The sequence below is a fragment of the Podarcis vaucheri genome, assembly GCF_965113315.1.
Source record: "Podarcis vaucheri genome assembly, chromosome: 11".
Taxonomy (NCBI): domain Eukaryota; kingdom Metazoa; phylum Chordata; class Lepidosauria; order Squamata; family Lacertidae; genus Podarcis; species Podarcis vaucheri.
The window spans coordinates 7,414,468-7,437,412 of NC_138749.1; the positions used below are offsets into that span (position 1 = coordinate 7,414,468).

General features: G+C 44.2%; 1 protein-coding gene across 2 annotated transcripts in view; it reads left to right on the top strand.

Annotated features, from left to right (window-relative positions):
- PIK3C3 (phosphatidylinositol 3-kinase catalytic subunit type 3) overlaps positions 1–22,945 on the top strand; it is a 113,943-nt gene that overhangs the window by 49,628 nt on the left and 41,370 nt on the right. For both annotated transcript variants that reach the window (XM_082241860.1, XM_082241861.1), the window contains 2 exons: positions 665–749; positions 4,185–4,259. In XM_082241860.1, the coding sequence (XP_082097986.1) occupies positions 665–749; positions 4,185–4,259 (160 nt within the window). The remainder of the gene's footprint in view (positions 1–664; positions 750–4,184; positions 4,260–22,945) is intronic.

The following is a 22,945-nucleotide window of genomic DNA, read 5'->3' on the forward strand; positions in this document are numbered from 1 at the left end:
GCCTTGTTCATATTTCTAGGCCAATTCGCTCTTGGGATTCTAGTTGTAGCCCCCTCCCTAAACAAAGTACATTAATGCCCACTTTGCAATTCGTTTCCTCTATCTTCATTCACAATTGCTTTGAATTGCTAATGCTATTTAAATTTTGCTACCCAGGCACAAAAGGAATATATCTACTTTTGAAGCATTTAGCACTCTCCGTAATTATGCAATAACTCTGCATTTGAAATTCAACAGGATGGGATTATTTTAAAGAACGAGAGGCCCTTGAGTTTGTGTGTGTGTGTGTGTGTGTGTGTAATGCAAAGTGATTTTAAATCTTTCCGTTGCGGAGGTTAAGAAAATTCCATCAGATATCAACTGAGCGCTGCGATGTTAGCACTAAGGGGGGAGGGAATTTAATTTGCTTGATTGTTCTTTGCTTAATGTTATCTGCCGTTTTAAAAAGAAATATAGGCTATTTCTGCACTGAGCCTTGGACGCCTTTTAAATATCAAGATTGATACTTTGGGGTGAGGAGAGGGGGGATGTGTTCACCAGTAACACGCAGTAATGGATTTTATCCAAGGCCACCAACTACTTACGAGCTCAGCCAGCCCCCAGAGACCCTTTCAGAGCTTTACGTGGGAGAAGAAATAAACATTAGAGCAATGTTCTTTTTCAGAACTTCTTCCGAAAACACGCACCAAGCGAAACGGGACCCCACGGAATAAGCGCAGAGGTTATGGACACTTACGTCAAAAGCTGTGGTAAGTGATGGCAGGAGATTAGGAGGGCACAGATTGTATTAAAGCAGGGCAATGGCTGCGGGTCAGTGGCAGAGTGTCTGCCTTGCAAGCAGTCCCTGGGCTGGGAGAGACTCCTGCCTGTAACTCTGAAACTCTGGAGAGCTGCTGTCAGTCAGTGTAGGCAACACTGAGTTTGACAGAGCACATTCAAACTTGGTGCAAGGTAAAATCTGTTATGGTCAAATGGGCTCAGGATTTCAGTTGTAACATCCCAATGTAGGACCGGGAAAATTTATGGATAGTCAGCATGAAGTTCACCGCAGGTTACACTCTGAGGGAAAATGTTACGAAGATGCAATACCGTTGGTATTTGACACCACTAAAATTATCTAAAATGTCTAAGAACATTCCAGGTAAGTGTTGGAGATGTGCAGAAGGGGAAGGCTCAATGTTATACATGTGGTGGACATGCAAGAAAATTAAGGTATTTTGGGATGTAATCTACAATGAACTTAAAAGAATGTTAGAATGTTGTGGGTGGGTGGAGATATATATATATAATCTACGAAAGCATATATATATATATATATATGCCAGAGGCTTTCCTCTTGGGCATTCTAGGCCATGACACACCAAAAAATCATAGCTGTCAACTTTTCCCTTTTATTGCAAGGAATCCTGTTTGGAATAAGGGAATTTCCCTTAAAAAATGGAAAATGTTGACAGCTATGCAAAAAATGCAAGGGAAATATTCTTGTATGCTACGGTGGCTGCAAGAATATTGATAGCTTTGAACTGGAAGGGTGAGAAATTACCAACAAAGCTGGATTGGCAGAATAAATTGTTGGAATATACTGAGTTGGCAAAATTAACAGAATATCTGAGAGATTGCGCTGAACAAACTTTTATTAGGAATTGGGGCATGTTTAAAAAGTATCTCAAGGATTATTGTAATAGCATGAAGTCTGTGGCAGCTCTTGAATAACTTCTGTGATATATTGGATGAGTTTTAGAAAACATAATATTTAGGAAATCTAACAAAAGAAAACTGAAATAAATAGTGTAATAGGCAGAACAATGTTTAGAAGCATGAGGGATTGACGGGAAGTCATTGGAATCCTAAGAAGAACATGATACAATGTAACAAACACTTTTTTCCTATGGATAATTTTGTTATATGTTACTTTTTTCTAATTTCAATAAAGCATTTTAAAAAGCAAAAACAAACAAACAAACTGGGTGCAAGGCAGTTTCCTGTATTCCTAGCAAAGTCAGAGAACTAACTAAAGATCAGTGGTGTTATTTATTAGCAAGGGCAAAGAACAATGCCTCTCTCCATATGAACCTACCCAAACCCTGAGATCAACATCTGAAGACCTTCTTCATGTGCCTCCTCCTCAAGAGGTCCAGAGGGTAGCAACGCGAGACCAGGGCCTTTTCTGCAGTGGCTCCCCGTCTGTGGAATGCTCTCCCCAGGGAGGCTCGCCTAGCGCCTTCACTATGCACCTTTAAGGGCCGGACGAAAACGTTCCTCTTCAAACAGGCCTTTGGCAGATGAACATCCAATGCTCTTTTAAATGTGTGGGGTTGAGGAGGTTATTGGTTTGTTTCTGTTCTTGCTTTTAAAGCATATTTTAGCTTGTATTTTTATGCTGTGAAGCTCCCTGAGCTCTATGGGCAAAAGGTGGTATACAGATTTCATTGAACGAAACAAATTGATTATATTGCACATTTTTTGTGTAATATTGCGTGGTCTGCGTTCTCGTTTTGCAGGTTTTTTATGTTGTCCCCTGTGATCTTCGGAACACAAATATTATAAATAGATAAACAAATAAATGAATTAAGTCCCTCAGTGGCCAAACAGATACCTATGGGAAGGCCAGAAGCAGGAACTGGATGTGACAGCCCTCTCCACATTTTTCTCCCCAGCAAATGTTATCCAGAGGCATATTGCTTATGATGCTAGAGACAGTCAGTATCCATCATGGCTAGAAACCTTTGATATTCTTATCCTCCGCAGAAGTTTGTTTTAAAAACCCTTTGTCAAGGAACTGACATCGGAGGGAGAGGCGAAGGGGAGGCTCCCAGATGATGCTGGCGAAGGACCCAGCAGCAGGGGGAGAAACAGCTCAGGAGAGGGGGAAGCCAATCAGCGCAACACCAGGGATGAAGGGAGGCAGACGGGGGAAGTGGAGAGAGGGCTCCAGGACTCTTCACTGGACATCAGTGAGGAGAGCCCAGGTCCTCCGCTACCCACGCCTTCCCTGCGCAGAAGACTCCCGCGCAGTGAGAGGAGGAGGAGGAGACTGGGTGTCAAACAACTTTTATGTTGGAAGAGGTTCAAGAAACGCCCACTGACGGATTCTGCCAGTGCGGAGGCAGCCACGATGAGAAGGGGCTGTGCAGTCAGAAAGGTTTAACAAGGCAAATTAACCGAGAAAGGCACCAGTTTACGCACGAGTAACTCATACCTATTACACCCTTTGAAAACCACCCAGTGTGGTAACCATCACTGCATCTTCTGGAAGCAAATTCTGTGACTTAACTGCAGAGAAGACCCTTCCTTTGGTCTATCCCTAAACCTACATGGCCATATGTGCCTAATTTGTGGGGTAACCTCATGTGTACACAGCTATTCCTGAAGCCTCTCGTCCTTCCTGTGACAGAAATTTTGGTCAGCTTTCAGAGTCTCGCTCCATAATATTCCCAGTGATCCTGTCTCATTCTTTGGGATTTCTTAGAGAGAGAGAGAGAAATTGTGCCAGTTGACAATTATTTGCTTTTTATATAATAATATTTATTAAGGTTTAATCAACAAATTTTAAACAAGTTTTAAACATAAAATACATACAGCAGTAAAGAGGGGGGGGGGAATGCAGATCAAAACATATTCAGTAAAAAGGCAAAAAAGAAAAAAAGTCATAGCAAACACCAATAAGCACACCCAGAAAAAGAAAGAAAAAAAGAAAAACTGTATCTCCATATATTATATTTTGTTCACTAGTTTCTTGACCTCCTCACACCTCCCTTTTTGTATTCCAATTCAAATATTTAGTTCAGCAAATCCTTACCCTCTGTCATTTACCCTTACTCAACATCTTAAACTATAGTCAAAATATAATTTCCATCATTATCAATCCAAATTTACATATTCTTATTGATCTTATTACTAACACCACTTATTTTCAGTCCAACATCCCTTTGACATTCATTAATTTTACAGTATTTCTGTAAATAGTCTTTAAATTTTTTCCAATCTTCTTCCACCGACTCTTCTCCCTGGTCTCGGATTCTGCCAGTCATTTCTGCCAATTCCATGTAGTCAATCACCTTCGTCTGCCATTCTTCCAGAGTGGGTAACTCTTGCGTCTTCCAATACTTTGTGATGAGTATTCTTGCTGCTGTTGTTGCGTACATAAAAAAAGTTCTATCCAATTATTTGCTTTTTATTTCCAGCTGGATATTGTGTAATTACATACATCCTTGGTGTTGGAGACAGGCATTTGGACAATCTGTTGCTAACAAAAACAGGTAACCACTTCTACTACTACTACTTATTATTATTGTTATTGTCATTTGTTGTTGTCATTTGTTGTTGTTTTTTGTTATTGCTGTTTTTACTGTTATTATTATTATTGCCTTTGTGAGGCTTGCATCTTGCTGCAAAATCATTTTCTGCTTTCCACTTAAAGGAAGGGGGTGCGAGACTCGGTAAGTTCCTTCCCCGGCATAATTGTAACAATTTTCAGTGTCATTACATCTGCCATGAGAAGAACAGCTAAGAGTGGTGTACAGATCAAATTAACCGGGCCTGCAGGCTTAACAATCTAATCGTCTATAAAACTGAATTATATTTTACCTGTTGCATATTTGGCTCAGGGAAATAGGAAATTTGTGAACTATTTCCATAGTGCTTTTCCGTAACTAGAATGCTTTTGAAACATTCTTGACTCGTGAAATGTTGAAGGAGTCAGATCTACTTTTTTGTCCCGTCCCCCCCCCCAAAAAATATTAATTTTATAACACAACTAAACAATACAAACAAGTTCTTGTCTTATCCTTATTTTATCTAAACATTGTTAGGTGAGCTTCCCCAAGTCCCCCCATCTGATTTTCATTTACCTCAGTTTACATATATAATAATTTGTAACCATTTTTTTATCACACTTACTTTTACCATAAAAATCTTCACATTTTATCACTTACAAATAATACTATTTTAAAATACACTATCTTCTAACCCTACAGCCTATATCCACTTCCAAAGCTATTCTAAGATTTAAATATAAACATTTTTTTTTCCAAATATTCTTTAAAATTCTTCCAATCTTCTTCCACCATCTCTTCTCTCTGGTCTCGGAGTCTCCCAGTCAGTTTGGCAAGTTCCATATAGTCCATCATCTTCATCTGCCATTCTTCAATAGTTGGTAAATCTTGTTTCTTCCAATTCTTCGCTAGTAATATTGTCGCAGCTGTTGTGGCATACAGAAAAAAGTAACATCCTTTTTGGGGATTTCATCCCCCCAGATCTACTTTTTTAAAAAAGGTAAGTGGGGTGCACAACATTGCACATTCACACTATGAAGAACTCATAAGCCACCTGCTATCAGCAGCGAGGAGTGTCATAAGTAGACACTGGAAAGACCTGTCAGGAATAAACACGGACCACTGGTACCAAACTGTATGAGAAGCAGCCCTACTAAAAAAACCTAACCAACAAATTTGAAACTAACACGGAGACAAACAAAGGAGGGTATCTTTACTCCCGGCATGGCTCCCCTCTCCAACCTCTCGCACCGCCAGCGGAAACGAACAGCTCAGTAAAGAACCTATCCGCACAACGCTGACACAAAAACTCTGCATGTACACTAAGCAAAAGAATGGAGAAATCACAACCCTACCTTCTTTCTCTTCCACCCTCCCTCCCAACCGCACAGTGTCTCACACTGAATGTCACTGACCTGTAGAAAGGACTCTGTGAATTGAAAACAGAGGTGTATATGTGCCTTTGTGAACTATGAAAATCCTTTAATAAAAATGAGAGAGCGAGAGAGGCAGAGAGGCAGAGGCAGAAGCAGAGAGAGGCAGGGTGGGGGGAAGTACAGTGGTACCTCAGGTTACATACGTTTCAGGTTACATATGCTTCAGGTTACATACGCTTCAGGTTACATACACTTCAGGTTACAGACTCCGCTAACCCAGAAATAGTGCTTCAGGTTAAGAACTTTGCTTCAGGATGAGAACAGAAATTATGCTGCGGCGGCAGCGGGAGGCCCCATTCGCTAAAGTGGTGCTTCACGTTAAGAACAGTTTCAGGTTAAGAACAGACCTCCAGAACGAATTAAGTACTTAACCCGAGGTACCACTGTAACCAGAGAAAGGAAATGCAGAATTTACCTTGCTGATCCCCTCACACCTTGCCATATGCTGGAGCTGAGTTTTAAGGGTTGAAGCATACCATGAAAGCAGAAACAAGCAGTCTTCTGTTCCTCATGCTCTTGTCACCTCTGTTGCCCACCACCAACACACACCCTAAAATTATGCACCGTGTAGAGAAAGGTTTTGTATCCCATTCTCTTAACTCCAGGGACATAGGTGGCGCTGTGGGTTAAACCACAGAGCCTAGGACTTGCTGATCAGGTCAGCAGTTCGGATCCCCGCAACGGGGTGATCTCCCGTTGCTCAGTCCCTGTTCCTGCCAACCTAGCAGTTTGAAAGCATGTCAAAGTGCAAGTAGATAAATAGGTACCACTCCAGTGGGAAGGTAAACGCTTGTGCTGCTCTGGTTCGCCAGAGGTGGTTTAGTCTTGCTGGCCACATGACCCGGAAGCTGTATGCCGGCTCCCTCGGCCTGAAAGTGAGATGAGCGCCGCAACCCCAGAGTCAGCCACGACTGGACCTAATGGTCAGGGGTCCCTTTACCTTTACCTCTTAACTTCGGAACACATGAATGTCCAGTGAAGCTGAATGTTGGGAGATTCAGAGCAGGTGGCAGAAGGTACTTCTTCACACAGTGTATAGTTTAAACTATGGAACTCACTTCCTCAGAAGGCAGTGATGGCTTTAAAAAAGGATTGGACCTGATTCATGGAGGAGGATGGCTATGGGTGGCTACCCACAATCGCAACAATGCTTCTGAATGCCAGTTCCTGGAAACCACAAGTTCCCTTGTGCTCAGCTCCTGCTTGCAGGTTTCCTTGTTGGCCATGGTAAAACCAGGATAGTGGACCAAATGGGCCTGATCCAGCGGACTCTTCATATATTCTTAAGTTCACTGTATAAAACCTCTCAGGTTCAGAACTGGCCAGGCAAAGAAATACTGTCGACATATTGGAATATTTAGAATTTAAAAGCGACAAACAGGTAGCATTAATGTTAACTGATGCAGAAAAAGCATTCGACAACATCTCCTGGTGCTTCATGAAAAAGCAAAGCCCTTTGACACTGTTACAGCACAGAAGGAGGAAGATTTCAGAAAAGGGGGGAAGTATCGTTCCCTTCCCACTCTTGAGATCTCGTCTGTAAGACTCCTGTTCCCTTAAAAACAGAACTCTTAAGAGCCGAAGATATGCTACAATATGGCCCCACCTGCACCTCATATCAAGAGCAGTATCAAACCACTTTACACAAATATGGTTTCCCTCAAAGAATCCTGGGAACCGTAGTTTAAGGGTGCTGAGAGTTGCTAGGAAGCCCCTGTTGCCCTCCCGCAACCCCTGGGAAGAGGGGTTGATTGTTAAACCTCAGGACTTTTAAAGTGGTAAAATACTGCATTAAATGTACTGTATAGTACAGGTATCTGTACTATACTATGCTGTGTAGACAGCATCTTTAAAAGTAGAGACATCACCTTGCCAACAAAGGTCCATATAGTAAAAGCTATGGTTTTCCAAGTAGTGATGTATGGATGTGAGTGCTGGACCTTAAAGAAGGCTGATCGCCAAAGAATTGATGCTTTTGAATTATGGTGCTGGAGGAGACTCTTGAGAGGCCCATGGACTGCTAGAAGATCAAACCTCTCCATTCTGAAGGAAATCAGCCCTGAGGGCTCACTGGAAGGACAGATCCTGAAGCTGAGGCTCCAATACTTTGGCCACCTCATGAGAAGAGAAGACTCCCTGGAAAAGACCCTGATGTTGGGAAAGATGGAGGGCACAAGGAGAAGGGGACGACAGAGGACAAGATGATTGGACAGTGTTCTTGAAGCTACCAGCATGAGTTTGACCAAACTGCGGGAGGCAGTGGAAGACAGGAGTGCCTAGCGTGCTCTGGTCCATGGGGTCACGAAGAGTCGGACACAACTAAACGACTAAACCACAACAACAACATAGTACAGGTGGGATCTTGCTGTGCGTGTAATATCAATTGACGTACATAGAAAGTGGAAAAGCTGGTCATAACCATTGTCAAATGCTTACAAGGACAACACTGACAAGCCCACTTAAACTGCTAAGATGAATAAGAAGAAGTAAGTAAACCAAACCGCACAAAATAAACAAAGTAAAGCTGGTATCATTTCCAAAACTCCTAATTTGTTCCTTATAAAATAATGTAGCTAATTGGTATTTGGCGGACCCTTTTATATATACAAGCTATCACAAAAGCAATTTCAAGATCTGTTAATTATATGCCTTTGTGGTGGGTTTTTTTTATTATTTTGTAAAGGCCTTTGACAGATTTAGTAGCTATTATACACTCAACTGCATTCCAAATACAGTGTGTATTTAAAAACATTTATTAGTACTAGTTAATTAGATTGATATTGGCCATAATCACATTCGTACTCAGCAAAGAGATTCTTTCCTTTCCGCCGGATCTTCAATTATGGTATTAATCAGACCTTAATGCAGCTGAATTCTCTGTCCTAGAAATGGAGCGCTTCCTTCAGAATCCTAACATTTAAAAGTCTGCTGCTAGAGTTGTGGCCCAAACTGATAGATAAGAAGAACCTTCTGGGTCAAACCAATGGCGCATCTAGTCAGTCAGTCAGTTTTATTGCACATAGCCAAAGGCTGCCTCAATGTACACAGAATCACTCAACAACTAAAAGAAAATATACTGGATTGATACAAAAAACTTAAAACATTTATATTATCAAGACATTACCTACTCTAAACAGAGCTATAAAAGTACCTTAATATACAAGTTAAGACATTAAACAATACAATTTATAAGCTAAAATTATCACATGGCCACTAATATATTAAAAAATAATGTTAATTAATACAATGTGCAATTATATTTGGAGTTTGGTGGTAAAGATAGAATATAGCTTGATGTAGATAGGGTCAGATAAATTCATCTCCTTTACATTTAGTGGCTACTTTGGCTATATAATTTGCTCTAATTTTCCTAGCGGCAGTTGCAAAGAGTGCTACACGCCAGGTCACATACTTATCTGTGTCTGCGAGGAGATATAAAATCATGTGCAGAGGGGTTCTGGCCAGGGGACCTTATCATTATAGGTGCTAAAAATCTTTCTCTTGCTTCATTATATAAGGGGCAGCGCAAGATATAATGCATAAGGCCCTCTACTTCAGGACATTCCCTAACGCAAACTCGTTCGCTTGTTGGTCTGCCTCTGTGTCTCCCATCTCTATAGGCAGAGTTTATTGTATTTAATCGTAACTCTGTAAAAGCTTTCTGATGTTGTACAAAAGTCAGTTCATTAAAAAAAGTTGTGTGTTCGTAAGCCTCTCTAAGTTTAAAATATAATGGGGCCCATGTACACAGAGTTTAGATCATTTTTAGTTGCCACTGCCCTTACGGTTCATTTAAAGATATTTTTCTGGGGATATAAGGGAAGTTCTTTGATCTCGGTCGCTGAGAGGTCATATTTGCCCATCAGTTGGGCAGCTTGATGTACCCAGTTTTTAAGGAAAACCATCAAGCGTAGGACCTTCGCACAAGAGCAGTCCTCTCTCCGGTGGTCTCCAGCAGCTAGCCTTTGGAAGCATTTCTGCCTCCAAGCATTGAGGCAGAGCGAAGCCATTTTGGCCAGTACGCTCTTTGTGTGCGAAAGTAGATCCCATCCCAAGGGTGCACAGATAAGCATTCTCAATGGCAGCAACTTTCTCCCAAAAAAGTTCTGAAGCCTGAGGTTGTGCTGCTCTTCTGCTTTTAAATTTAAAGACAGTGGCTGGGGGGGGGGGGTGACTGAATTTACATCCCTGTGGGACAGGAGAACATTGGGCATTTCACCTGACTTTCAAATTAGTGATGGGCAGCTCCCCTCCCAACCTGCAGGAGAAATAGTAGTAGTAGTAGTAGTAGTAGTAGTAGTAATAATAATAACCGGGCTCAAAGCGGCTAACAACAAATTTAAAACACAGTGGTGCCCCACAAGACGAATGCCTCGCAAGACGGAAAACCCGCTAGACGAAAGGGTTTTCCGTTTTGGAGGTGCTTCGCAAAACGAATCTCCTATGGGCTTGCTTCGCAAAACGGCAATGTCTTGCGACTTCCTGCTGGGTTTTTTTCCTCCCTCCCCTTTTTCTAAGCCACTAAGCCGCTTATCAGCTGATCCGATCAGCAGATAAGCCGCTAAAAGCCGCTAATAGTGCTAATAGCACTAATCCGCTAATCCGTCAATGGGCTTGCTTCGCAAGACGAAAAAACCGCTAGACGAAGAGAATCACAGAACGGATACTTTTCGTCTTGCGAGGCACCACTGCACTTAATTGATGCAACAAAAAACAGCCCAAAATACAGTATAGAACGTGAATAACAATAAATTCAGAATTCAAAAATCAATTTGGGGGGAAATCCATCCAATAAACATTAGTTGATCACCAGGGCTAGCTGGCTAAGTTAGTCCTATTTGGGCCAGCGAGGAGGCCAGGGGAGAATTAGCTGTGGGATCCCAAAGCAGGTAATCTTCATAAAAAGGGGAGGGGGAGGGAAGGAAGGGGATTAAAGATCAGGCTAAGTTCAAATTGAAAGCCTGTCTTACAGGCCCTGCGGAAGGAAGTTAAATCCTGCAGGGCCCTGGTCTCGTAGGACAGAGCATTCCACCAGGTCAGAGCCATCACTGAGAAGGCCCTGGCCCTAGTAGAGGATAATCTGACTTCCTTAGGGCCCGGGACCTCTAAACTATGATTGTTCATGGAACTTAAGCACAGAAATAACTTGTGTGGGACTCTGCCTTAGCTCAGGGGCAGAAGACATGCACAGTTGATTTCTGGTTCAACCTCTGGCGTGTGGAGAAGGGTCATAGCTCAGTGGTAGAGAATCTGTTCTGCATGCAAGGCAGACCCAGGTTCAACTCCCAGCTTCTCTAAGTAGGGCTTAAGAGACCTCTGGCTGGTAAGTGTTGACCAGAGATTGGGAAGCTCAGTCCCAGAGGCCAGATGCAGCTCTCCAGCTCTCTATCTGGCTCTCTCCCCAGGTCTCTTTCTCCCCATGTCTATCCCTATTTCACACACACCCTTTTTTCTTGGCTGAAGTATACCAGACTCTTGTTTGTCTGGATAAAGGATGGAAAGCGGTGTTTCAGAGAAGCTGGCCTGTTGTTGTTGGCATCTGTCTCGAGAGGTAATAGAATGGACCTACCGGGGTGAAGTCACACCTCACTGCAGTGACCGCCCCGGGACACAAGCCTGGGCAGCGTGTATGGAGATCCTGGGCTGCCCAGACGACAAAACCCCCATCCTGGCCTCGCTGATATGGCCCAAAGGAAAGCTGAGCTGGTTTGTCACCAGCTTGGCTGCAGGAGTTCCTGGAAGGAGACATACAAGGAGCCAACCAACCGTCTTAGGGACTGTGATGCGGGTGGCGCTGTGGTCTAAACCACTGAGCCTCTTGGGCTTGCCAGTCAGAAGGTTGGTGGTTCGAATCCCCACGACGAGCTCCCGTTGCTGTGTCCCAGCTCCTGGCAACCTAGCAGTTCAAAAGCATACCAGCACAAGTAGATAAATAGGTACCGTTGTGGTGGGAAAGTCAACAGCATTTCCATGCGCTCTGGCTTCCGTCATGGTGTTCCATTGTGCCAGAAGTGGTTTAGTCATGCTGGCCACATGACTCGGAAAGCTGTCTGTGGACAAACACCTGCTCCCTCAACCTGAAAGTGAGATGAACGCCACAACCCCATAGTCGCCTTTGACTGGACTTAACCATCCAGGGGTCCTTTACCTTTACCTTTTTTACTTAAGGACTCCACTCTAGATTTGTGTAGGGTTTACTCCTTAGTGTTTTCTTCTCCTGAAGATATCCTACAAGGCAGAGGAAGTTTAGGAACAGAGTTTTCCTTCTCCTAGATGGGCTGCCTTCCCAGGTGGACAAACCCCATCTGTTCCTCACTTCCCTCTACAGCACGTGCAGAAACCACCTTCTTGACCATTGGACCCACTATTGGTCTGCTCAATCTGCCAGAGTCTGTGTCTTTGCATGCAGGGGAAGTCCGCAAGTCACGAAGTATTCAAGTCCCATTGGCTACCCTCACCTGGTTTAACTGGCCAGTCGAAGGATGGCGACAGCTTCTAGGAACCACAGGTGAAAGCTGCGAGCTACTCCCTGCCACAGTACACGGTACTAGATCAGTTTTTCTCAGACTGGGGTCTCCAGCTGTTGTTGGACTACAACTCCCATCATCCCTAGCTAGCAGGAGCATGGGTCAGGGATGATGGGAGTTGTAGTCCAAAAACAGCTGGAGACCCAACTTTGAGAAACACTGTACCGGACTGATACAAAGCAGTTCCCCATGTTCCTATGATGATCACTGCATATTTTGCATAGCAAATTACTACACACACATCCATATACATCCCATCCTGTTTCGTGTTTTGATTTTTGCACTGGGAAGCCCCAAAGAGTACAGTAGGGGGCAGTGCATGAACATGATAAATCTGAAGAAAATTCTCTTTTTTTACTGATTACTGAGGAGCAGTTGTGTTGGCCTGTAGCAGTAAACAGAAAGTCAGGGAGCGCGGTGGCTCTGTAAAGCCTCTGGTTTTTTTTACAGCACTGGCATATAGATTCTGTCAGGCAAATCTTGAAAGCTCCTGCTTGCAGAAAGCTTACATCTCTTTTTTGTGTGGCATAGAACGAAACATTGTGCTGCGGCCATACCCTTCATGATATCAGGCTGTGATCCAGTGCAATCCCACTGAACACTGTGGGACTTACTTCTGAGTAAATGTGTGTACTGGATCCGTGATGTTGGTTACCGTATTTTTCGCTCCATAAGACATACCTGACCATAAGACACACCTAGTTTTTAGAGGGGGGATGCAAGAAAAAATATATACTTTGAAGGGAGCACTGAGCAGAGCCTTGCAGGCTTTCCCCTGACAGGCTGCCCTTCTCCCTCCTCGGGGGAAGAGCCCCCAAGAGCGCTCTTGCGGGCTTTTCTACGAGGTGGGGGAAGAGACTGAGGGGCTGTCCTCTGTCCCTTCCCCCACCTCCCACAAAAGCCAGCAAGAGCCCTTTAAAGAGCGTGTGTAGCGTGTGTGCGGCTCTTGGGGACTTTTCCCGCCTGCTTCCCGCCTGCATTCGCTCCACATGATGCACACACATTTCCCCTTACTTTTTAGGAGGGAAAAAGTGTGTCTTATGGAGCAAAAAATATGGTAACTAAAAGTCAACTCACAGTCCTATAACTGCTCCCCAAGCCGCTGTAGAGCCGCTCAGATATTATTCCAAGCCTTGACTTCTCAACAACAACAAACAATCATTGGTAATTTTTATTTTTATTTTAGATATTTCCCGTCTTGTATCTTCCTGTTCATTCAAGGAATTCAGGGTAGTTTGTATCACAACGACTCTGAGGAGTGGATTAGCCTGAGAGCTCATAGCTGCCCCAAGGTCACCCAGTGAGATTCAGAGTTGAGTGGTTAATTGAACTCTAGGGTCTGCCCAGTTCAAGTCGAGCATTCTTTTCACTGCAACAATCTAGAGATGCATTTTCTTCTCTCCCTGGTGCTGCGATTTCTCTAAAAGTTTGAGCTGGGGAGTCCATAGCTTCCATGGAAGTCCCAGAGATCTAGCCTCAGACCCCACAGCCAACTTGGTTGTATTAGGTGCGTGTATTAGGAGTCATAGTGCAAAACACTTGGAAGTCACCAAGTTGACCAAGGCTGGCTTAGAACTTGATTCATCCATGCATTCACTAGGTAAGCCAGTGTTTTGTCTGTGGGCCTCAGTCCTTCTGTCTGCAACAAGGGGAGAACGTTCACCTACTTTGCAGGGTTGTTGAAAGGGGTGCTGGGACGATGCACGTGAAATGCTTTGCACATCTTAAAAGGGAGATGATGGGTATTATGTAGAAATAGGATACCTGATACTACTTTCACAACTGAACTGATGTAGACATGAACCTCTGTGTGTGTTACATGTCTGTTCTCCTGAAAATGCTACAAAGCAGGGACCTCTTATATGTTAGATCTCTGCATTTATTTATTTATCTATCTATAAGTCAGGATTGTTTGTTTAATTACACCCTCAAGGTGTAATTACACCCTCAAGGTGGGGATCAGTGCCACCAAAGCATGTATATATGCGGTTCAGAGAGTTAGCATGGCATAGGCGTTTACGGCAAAAGAGTTGATAGAGAATATACTGTGCATGCACAATGCCCAAATTTCAATCCCCAGCACCTGCAATGGAAATAGGATTTCCTGTAGTGGATAAGAGAGTATTAGAAGAAGAAGAAGAAGAAGAAGAAGAAGAAGAAGAAGAAGAAGAAGAAGAATAATTTATTATTTATACCCCGCCCATCTGGCTGGGCCTCCCCAGCTACTCTGGGCGGCTTCCATAAAAACCAAAAATACAATAAAATATCACACGTTAAAAACTTCCCTGAACAGGGCTGCCTTAAGATGTCTCCTGAATGTCAGGTAGTTGTTTATCGCTTTGACATCTGCTGGAAGGGCGTTCCACAGGGCGGGCGCCACTACTGAGAAGGCCCTCTGCCTGGTTCCCTGTAGCTTTGCTTCTCGCAATGAGGGAACCGCCAGAAGGTCCTTGGAGCTGGACCTCAGTGTCCAGGCAGAACGATGGGGGTGGAGACGCTCCTTCGGGTATACTGGGCTGAGGCCGTTAAGGGCTTTAAAGGTCAGCACCACTACTTTGAATTGTGCTCGGAAACGTACTGGGAGCCAATGCAGGTTTTTCAAGACTGGTGTTATGTGGTCTTGGTGCCGCTCCCAGTCACCAGTCTAGCTGCTGCATTCTGGATTAATTGTAGTTTCCGGGTCACCTTCAAAGTAGCCCCACGTAGAGCATGTTGCAGTAATCCAAGCGGGAGATAACCAGAGCCTGCACCACTCTGGCAAGACAGTCCCCGGGCAGGGAGGGTCTCAGCCTGCGTACCAGAGAAATTCATAGATGTGATGACTGTGCTCTGACTCCACAGACAGAGGCAGAAATGTTTCTGAATGCCAGAAGCTACAGGATGGGAGAGTGCTTCTGTGTTTTTATATATAAATATATATATATATAAGATATTTATTAAAGTTTCCAATTTTTTACAAACAAAAAGAAAAAAACAAACATAAAAATATTAAAAACAGTTAAATTTCACAACTTATTTTCTTGTGACTTATTTCCCCGACCTCCTCGTACCTCCCCTTCTTGTATACCCAGTTTAAATTGTTTATACAGCAAATCCTTATCTCAACATCTTAAATTATAGTAGCTTTAAATTCTTGCTTACAAAAAGAAAGTCATTTTATCATAGCTACAGCTTGAAACCACCTAATTTCAATCCAGCATCATTCAACATTCCGTAATTTTACAATATTTTTGTAGATAGCCCTTAAATTTTTTCCAGTCTTCTTCTGCCGACTCTTTTCTGCCAGTCCCATACAGTCAATCAGCTTCATCTGCCATTCTTCCAAAGTGGGTAGGTCTTGTGTCTTCCAATACTTTGCAATAAGTATTCTTGCTGCTGTTGTAGCGTACATAAAAAAGGTTCTATCCTTCTTTGGCACCAATTGGCCGACCATGCCCAGGAGAAAGGCCTCTGGTTTCTTCAGGAAGGTATATTTAAATACCTTTTTCAGGATGGGAGAGGGCTTCTGTGCTCGGATATTGCTTGCACGTTTCCCTCAGGCACCTGGTTGACCACCAGGTGAACAAGATGCTAGACTTGGAGGACCATTGGCTTGATCCAGCAGGTTCGTCTTAGAGTCTTACAATGGTATTTGTTAAGAAATTTGCCAGCTGTAGCTCAATGGCAGAGCATCAGCCTTGGTTGCAGAAGGTCCTGGGTTCAACTCCTAGCACCTCCAGGTCGGACTGCAGAGTCTCAACCGGTCAGTGTAGATGTTCCTGAGCTTTTCTGTATGAGCTAAAAATGCTGCCATAAGTCTTTGGATTAAATTCACTCAACCAAGATTATTACAGTGGTACCTCGGGTTACAGACGCTTCAGCTTACAGACTCTGCTAACCCAGAAATAGTACCTCGGGTTAAGAACTTTGCTTCAGGATGAGAACAGAAATTGTGCTCCGGCGGCGTGGCGGCAGCAGGAGGCGCCACTGTATCGCAATTTCTGCTCACAAGACTCCAACTGTATTGTTGTTGCTTTACTTCTAAACCAAATTTTCCATTGCAAAAAAAGAAGATGAAGCCTTGAGGTCCCATTGCTTGCCATTAAATTCACTCAGCCAAGATTATTACAGTACAGTGGTACCTCTGGTTAAGAACTTAATTCGTTCTGGAGGTCCGTTCTAAACCCGAAACTGTTCTTAACCTGAGGTATCACTTTAGCTAATGGGACATCCCTCCGCTGCCGCGCGATTTCTGTTCTCATCCTGAAGCAAAGTTCTTAACCCGAGGTACTATTTCTGGGTTAGCGGAGTCTGTAACCTGAAGCATCTGTAACCTGAAGTGTCTGTAACCTGAGGTACCACTGTATTGTTGTTGCTTCTAGACCAAATTTTTCATTGCAAAAAAAAAAAGACAAAGCCTTGAGTTCCCATTGCTTGCCCCCTCTCCCTCTTTATTTTAAGCTGTTTTTCAGGCGTTGTCATGACTGTTGACTCTGACAAATTTGAAATAAGAAATGCTCGTTCTTTGGGAGGAAACAGTTGATTAAACTGACAGAGACAAATAGCTTGGCGGCATTTCTGGTGGCCTTCTTAACCCCTTTCCCTGCAAATATTCATCCGGGGAGACGGCTGAGAGTGAGAGGGGTCGGCAAGGCTCTCATCTTGGGGTATATGAATGGCGGCGGGAGCCCCGCGATATGAAATGCTGATTATTTGCAGTCCTTAACTCAGTACGGATGTGTCGTGCTGTTGTGCTGCTCATGAATATTTCGAAACAGAAGACCAATTCTCCTGGACTGCGTGTGTGGACAGACATGCAGGATGACTTGCGGCGATTAGACTCATGTTTATACCATTTGCTAGTTCTTGGAAGTAGTTTACATAAAATGCAAATACACGCACATGCAACAGACACAACTGCGACAAAGCAATGAAATGCAAATGTCTGGATCTACAGTACGGTCGTACCTTGGAAATCGAATGGAATCCGTTCCGGAAGTCCTTTCGACTTCCAAAACATTTGAAAACCAAAGCACGGCTTCGGATTGGCTGCAAGAAGCTCCTGCAGCCAATCGGAAGCCACAGAAGCCCTGTTGGACATTCAGCTTCCAAAAATAGTTCGCAAAGCGGAACTGTCACTTCCAGGTTTGCGTTGTTTGGGAGCTAAAACATTCGGGAACTAAGCTGTTTGACTTCCAAGAAAAAGTTGGAGTACAAGGGGAAAAAGCCATTCCGGGGCCTGCAGATTAGGGGGCACAATTCCAGTCTACAACTTAGCTTCTTCCCTCTTTCCTTATGGCAGATAGGAGCCTATTGTAGGGTGGCACCTTCTTTTCTGCAGCTCCTTAAAATATATTAGTTTAGGAATGCCCGCGGGTGGCGCTGTGGGTTAAACCACAGAGCCTAGGACTTGCCAATCAGGTCGGCGGTTCGAATCCCCGCGACGGGATGTGCTCCCGTTGCTCGGTCCCTGCTCCTGCCAACCTAGCAGTTCGAAAGCACATCAAAGCGCAAGTAGATAAATAGGTACCGCTCCAGCGGGAAGGTAAACGGCGTTTCCGTGCGCTGCTCTGGTTCGCCAGAAGCGGCTTAGTCCTGCTGGCCACATGACCCGGAAGCTGTACACCGGCTCCCTTGGCCAATAAAGCGAGATGAGCGCCGCAACCCCAGAGTCAGTCACGACTGGACCTAATGGTCAGGGGTCCCTTTACCTTTTTATCCTGCCATGGTTGCTTTAGTTGAGATTTCTGCATTGCAGGGGGTTGGACTAGATGACCCTCGGGGTCCCTTCCAACTCTACGATTCTATGATTCTATCAAGACACCCAGAAGTTACACTTGTTTCATTTATTTTTAGCCAACGTTAGTTCTAATCACCATTTGAATAGTTTCGAATATCTGTTTATTGTCGGTGATTTTAAACATTTCTTCCTATATACATAAAAGGGGAAGGCTGTTGTAATGCTGCAGTTGGGGAACAGCAGGCAGTTAAGCAAACTGTGTGGGTGGCAGGCAGCCCAGACAAGCTGGTTTAACTGGGGGAGGGGGGAGCACTGTGAAACATCTCCTCCCCTCTGTTAAACATTCCTGCAGTGAGGTTTAACAGTGGAGGGGGTGCTTCACAGAGTGGTTTGGAAACTGTTGTGTGATACTCTCCCCCTTCTTTTAAAATGGCTTTATGATTGAGCAGGGAGAAGAAAGGCTTGGGGCAAGCAGGTTTTTATTTTTATTTTTTTTGGGGGGGGCGTTACGCTGCTTTGAAATTTTCTTGCAGTCAAGTGGTATATAAGTTCTGTTAAATAAATAAAAACAAGACAAAAGCATTTGTGCAACAAAAGGAACAGTGCAGATATTGTAACCTAAGGTGCAGGATTGGGCATGGTACAAATCTTTATTTTTATTTATGGAACAGAAGGTATAATGTGTTCTATTCTGTTTGATGATGGCCTAACAAGCATTTAATGCAATTGCAAGGTACACAAATGGTGTGTGAGAGAGAAAGACAGACAGAGAGAGAAATCTTAATATTTCTTTTTCCAGTTCCTTAATTTTTGCACTCCTCCACCAATCCTTCTTGTTGATCTGACGGCTTTTGAAGTGTGCTACACAGATCTACTGAACTAGCTACATATGCAAATGAAGCTAAGATTAATTAACACCTCTTATTCCCTGTGTACAGAACTGGATGAGAAATGTAATTGCAGCCACAAGACTTATTCTGCTGTCTTTTTTTTTTAATACATGTATCTCTAGACTCATCATTATGACAGTCTTGAAATAAATGAGTAGAGAGAAGAATCCCTCTAAATGTTCTTAATTAAATAACTAGTGTAACTCTGCAACATAGATCAAAGCCTGCTGATTTTCAAATATTTTTTTTCAGATGTATGTGTTATTTTAAGTGGGTAATATGTTTTACTGCTCTTGAGTAGTAAATTTGAGATTAGTGTGGCTTAAACATATCTGTCTGTGTGTGGGATTGTGCCTTTTTAAAAATCACACCCATCCTTAAATGGGTCCTATAAAGTAGGTAATAGGGATCCACGCCATTTGCCAGCAGTGTGGAATGTAGCAATGCAAGTTGTTGTTGTTTAGTTCTTCTCATGAGGTGGCCAAAGGATTGGAGCCTCAGCTTCACAATCTGTCCTTCCAGTGAGCACTCAGGGCTGATTTCCTTAAGAATGGATAGGTTTGATCTTCTTGCAGTCCATGGGACTTTCAAGAGCAATGCAAGTAATCAGCAATGCAAGTAATCAGCACCTATTGAACCATGCCTGTTACATCATTGATGTTTGAGCAGCATGGACTCTAGCCCTCCTAGCTGAGGTTTCCCCCACTGCCGAGATCTTTCAACAGAAAATACTCCGCTCGGATTATGGAACCTTATCAGATTTTGATAATTTTCTTTTGTCAACTTCTCCTTTCAATCCATTCATTTTATTGGTATCTTCTTCTCAATGTTTAATTTTATTTAAGCTGCTTAGGTGGCATTATTAAGCAGTATATAAACCTTGCTCTTAAAAGTGCTTGTGCATTGCATAGTTAAACTACGGAACTTGGTGGTTTCCAAGTTGGATGACTTTAGAAGAGGACCAGACAACTTGATGATGGATAAGACTAGCTACTAGCCAGGATGACTGCTCTGCCTCCACAGTTGAAAGCAATAAGGGTTCTGAATACCAGTTGCCAGAAACTGCTGGAGGGGAGAGTGCTCTTGTGTAATAGCTTAACAGTATGCAAACACCATGGCTACAGCAGCCAAGCTAGAGGGGCATCACTTTGGTCAAGGATAGAAACTTGACCTCTCACCAGGAATGATGAGTTCTCCTTCATCTGTAAATTCATCACCATCCATCCAAGGCTTTTATTTCCAATCAGGGCATCATACCAAGTCTCCTTCATCTGAAGAGACTTTCTGGATCCACTCAAGGTCTGTCTGGTCCAGGATGCTGCTTCCAGCTGTGGTTGTCTAGGTGGTACGGTGGCAACAGCCCTCTCCTGCTGTTTCTCCCCAACCATGAACTTGGATATCGCAGTTCGTTATCAAGGCCAATGCCACTGTCCTCAACCTCAGACTGGTTGCTTGCGGCAAGCAACAGTTGCCTCCCAGCCAAGCAGGCGTGGACCTTCCAGTTGAGAATTCAGACACAACAGTTTTTCTTTCACACCCCCACCCCCACCCTGTGTGTGTTTTCCCTTCAGACACAGTGCTGAAGGGAAAAAGCTAGGAAGGAAAATCACAGAGCAGCCCGGAAGAGCAGAGGGAAAAGAAAACCTCTGGCATGTACAGTACGGCCGCTGGGAGAGCAATCCATACATAGAATTAATATTTGCAAGATTTTTCCGTCCGCTGCATACTGTCTTCTTTCTCAACCCTACCCTTTACGTAGGAGCCTGATGTAAGCATCTTTACTTAGAACTAAGGCTCAGTGAGTCCCCTATAATTTATTTCCTAGTAAATATGCTCATTAAGAGGAATGTTATAATAATTAATTTATTATTTATACTCCGCCCATCTGGCTGGGCTTCCCCAGCCACTCTGGGCGGCTTCCAACACAAAATTAAAATACAGTAATACATCAAACATTAAAACCTTCCCTAAACAGGGCTGCCTTCAGATGTCTTTTAAAAGTCTGGTAGTTGTTGTTCTCTTTGACATCTGGTGGGAGGGCATTCCACAGGGCGGGTGCCACTACCGAGAAGGCCCTCTGCCTGGTTCCCTGTAACTTGGCTTCTCGCAGTGAGGGAACCACCAGAAGGCCCTCGGAGCTGGACCTCAGTGTCCGGGCAGAACGATGGGGGTGGAGACGCTCCTTCAGATATACTGGACCAAGGCATGTTGATGGCTGCCAGCCATGATGGCTATGATCTGCCTCCATGGTTGAAAGCAGCAGTGCTTCTGCTTGTTTCCTGCTTGGCAGGGGGTTGGACTCGATGGCCCTTGTGGTCTCTTCCAACTCTATGATTCTATGATTCTATGATTCTGAACACTGGTTGTTGCAAACCACAGGAAGGGATGGCGCTCTTGTGTTCATGTTCTTGTCTTCTGTTTGTGGGCCACTGTGAGAACTGGATGCTGGACTAGATGGACAATCAACCTGTTCCAGAAGGCTATTCTTGTCATAGCCCACAATCTAAACCAGGCACCCCCAACCTGCGGCCCCCCCAGATGTTTTGGCCTACAACCCCCCGATCCCTAGCTAACAGGACCAGTGGTCAGGGATGATGGGAATTGTAGCCCAAAACATCTGGAAGGCTGAAGGTCGGGGATGCCTGATCTAAAGACTCAGATGGAGCATCAGGCCCAAGCTACTTCCTCGGTTTGGGGGAGAACCTTCAGTACCTCATTTCAGTCCTTTGTGGCCAACCACAAGGTCACATGCCTGCTGCTGTCCTTGGACGCAGTAGATCATAGAATCATAGAATCATAGAGTTGGAAGAGACCACAAGTGCCATCGAGTCCAACCCCCTGCCAAGCAGGAAACACCATCAGAGCACTCCTGACATATGGTTGCCAAGCCTCTGCTTAAAGACCTCCAAAGCAGGAGACTCCACCACACTCCTTGGCAGCAAATTCCACTGTCGAACAGCTCTTACTGTCAGGAAGTTCTTCCTAATGTTTAGGTGGAATCTTCTTTCTTGTAGTTTGGATCCATTGCTCCGTGTCCGCTTCTCTGGAGCAGCAGAAAACAACCTTTCTCCCTCCTCTATGTGACACCCTTTTATATATTTGAACATGGCTATCATATCACCCCTTAACCTCCTCTTCTCCAGGCTAAACATGCCCAGCTCCCTTAGCCGTTCCTCATAAGGCATCGTTTCCAGGCCTTTGACCATTTTGGTTGCCCCCCTCTGGACACATTCCAGTTTGTCAGTGTCCTTCTTGAATTGTGGTGCCCAGAGGAGTTCCCTGCAGTCTCCACAGCCTTTGCTGAAACCTGTAAGCACAAAATAAGTCAACAGCCCTTCAGCCAGCTCCTCCAGGGAGGTGGACCCCACCACAGCCTACTTAAGGTTACAGTTCGCTCTAGCTCCCTACAGAGACAGCATCTCCGTAGTAGTTGCCTTAGCAAGTTCCTTTAGAGCTATCCAAGGTCCTGAATATGTTCCTCCTTTGCTTCACCAGTCTAAGAGCTTTCTCCCCTCAAGCAACAAATCGTATGCTTTCTGGAACCTGCAAGCAGGGCATGGAGAAGGTGGACTTGCCTACATTAGTTCTCTCAAAGCACTTTGTAGTCTAGGGCAGGCACGTCCAACAGGTAGATCGTGATCTACCAGTAGATCATTGGACGCCTGTAGTAGATCACTGGCAGATCATTGGCTCCCCCTCAAAGAAGCTCAACAACTTTGACCTGAACCCCTAAAAAACAGGCCTTCCTCCTCCCTAAAGAAAGCTCAAGGGGGGGTAGATCACTGCCAGTTTTTAACTGTAGATCACAGTCTCTTGGGAGTTGGCCACCCAACCAGGAATATCCTGCCCGTTGCGTAACTTGGTTCATCTTGGCAATCTTGCCCCAGTAGCTGTTGGCAGAACTTTATTCCATCTGTTTTGCCTAATCCAGTGGTTACCAAATAATAATAATTAAAAAAAACCTTGGGCTGCCACCCCTTTGGTTCCATAAACTCGTCCCCAGTGCCCACCATAGGTGCCATCTCGCGTGAAAGATTGTGGGTGCCCACGACCAAGGGCTTCAACTTAGCTGAGGGGCTCAGCCCCCACAAATATATTA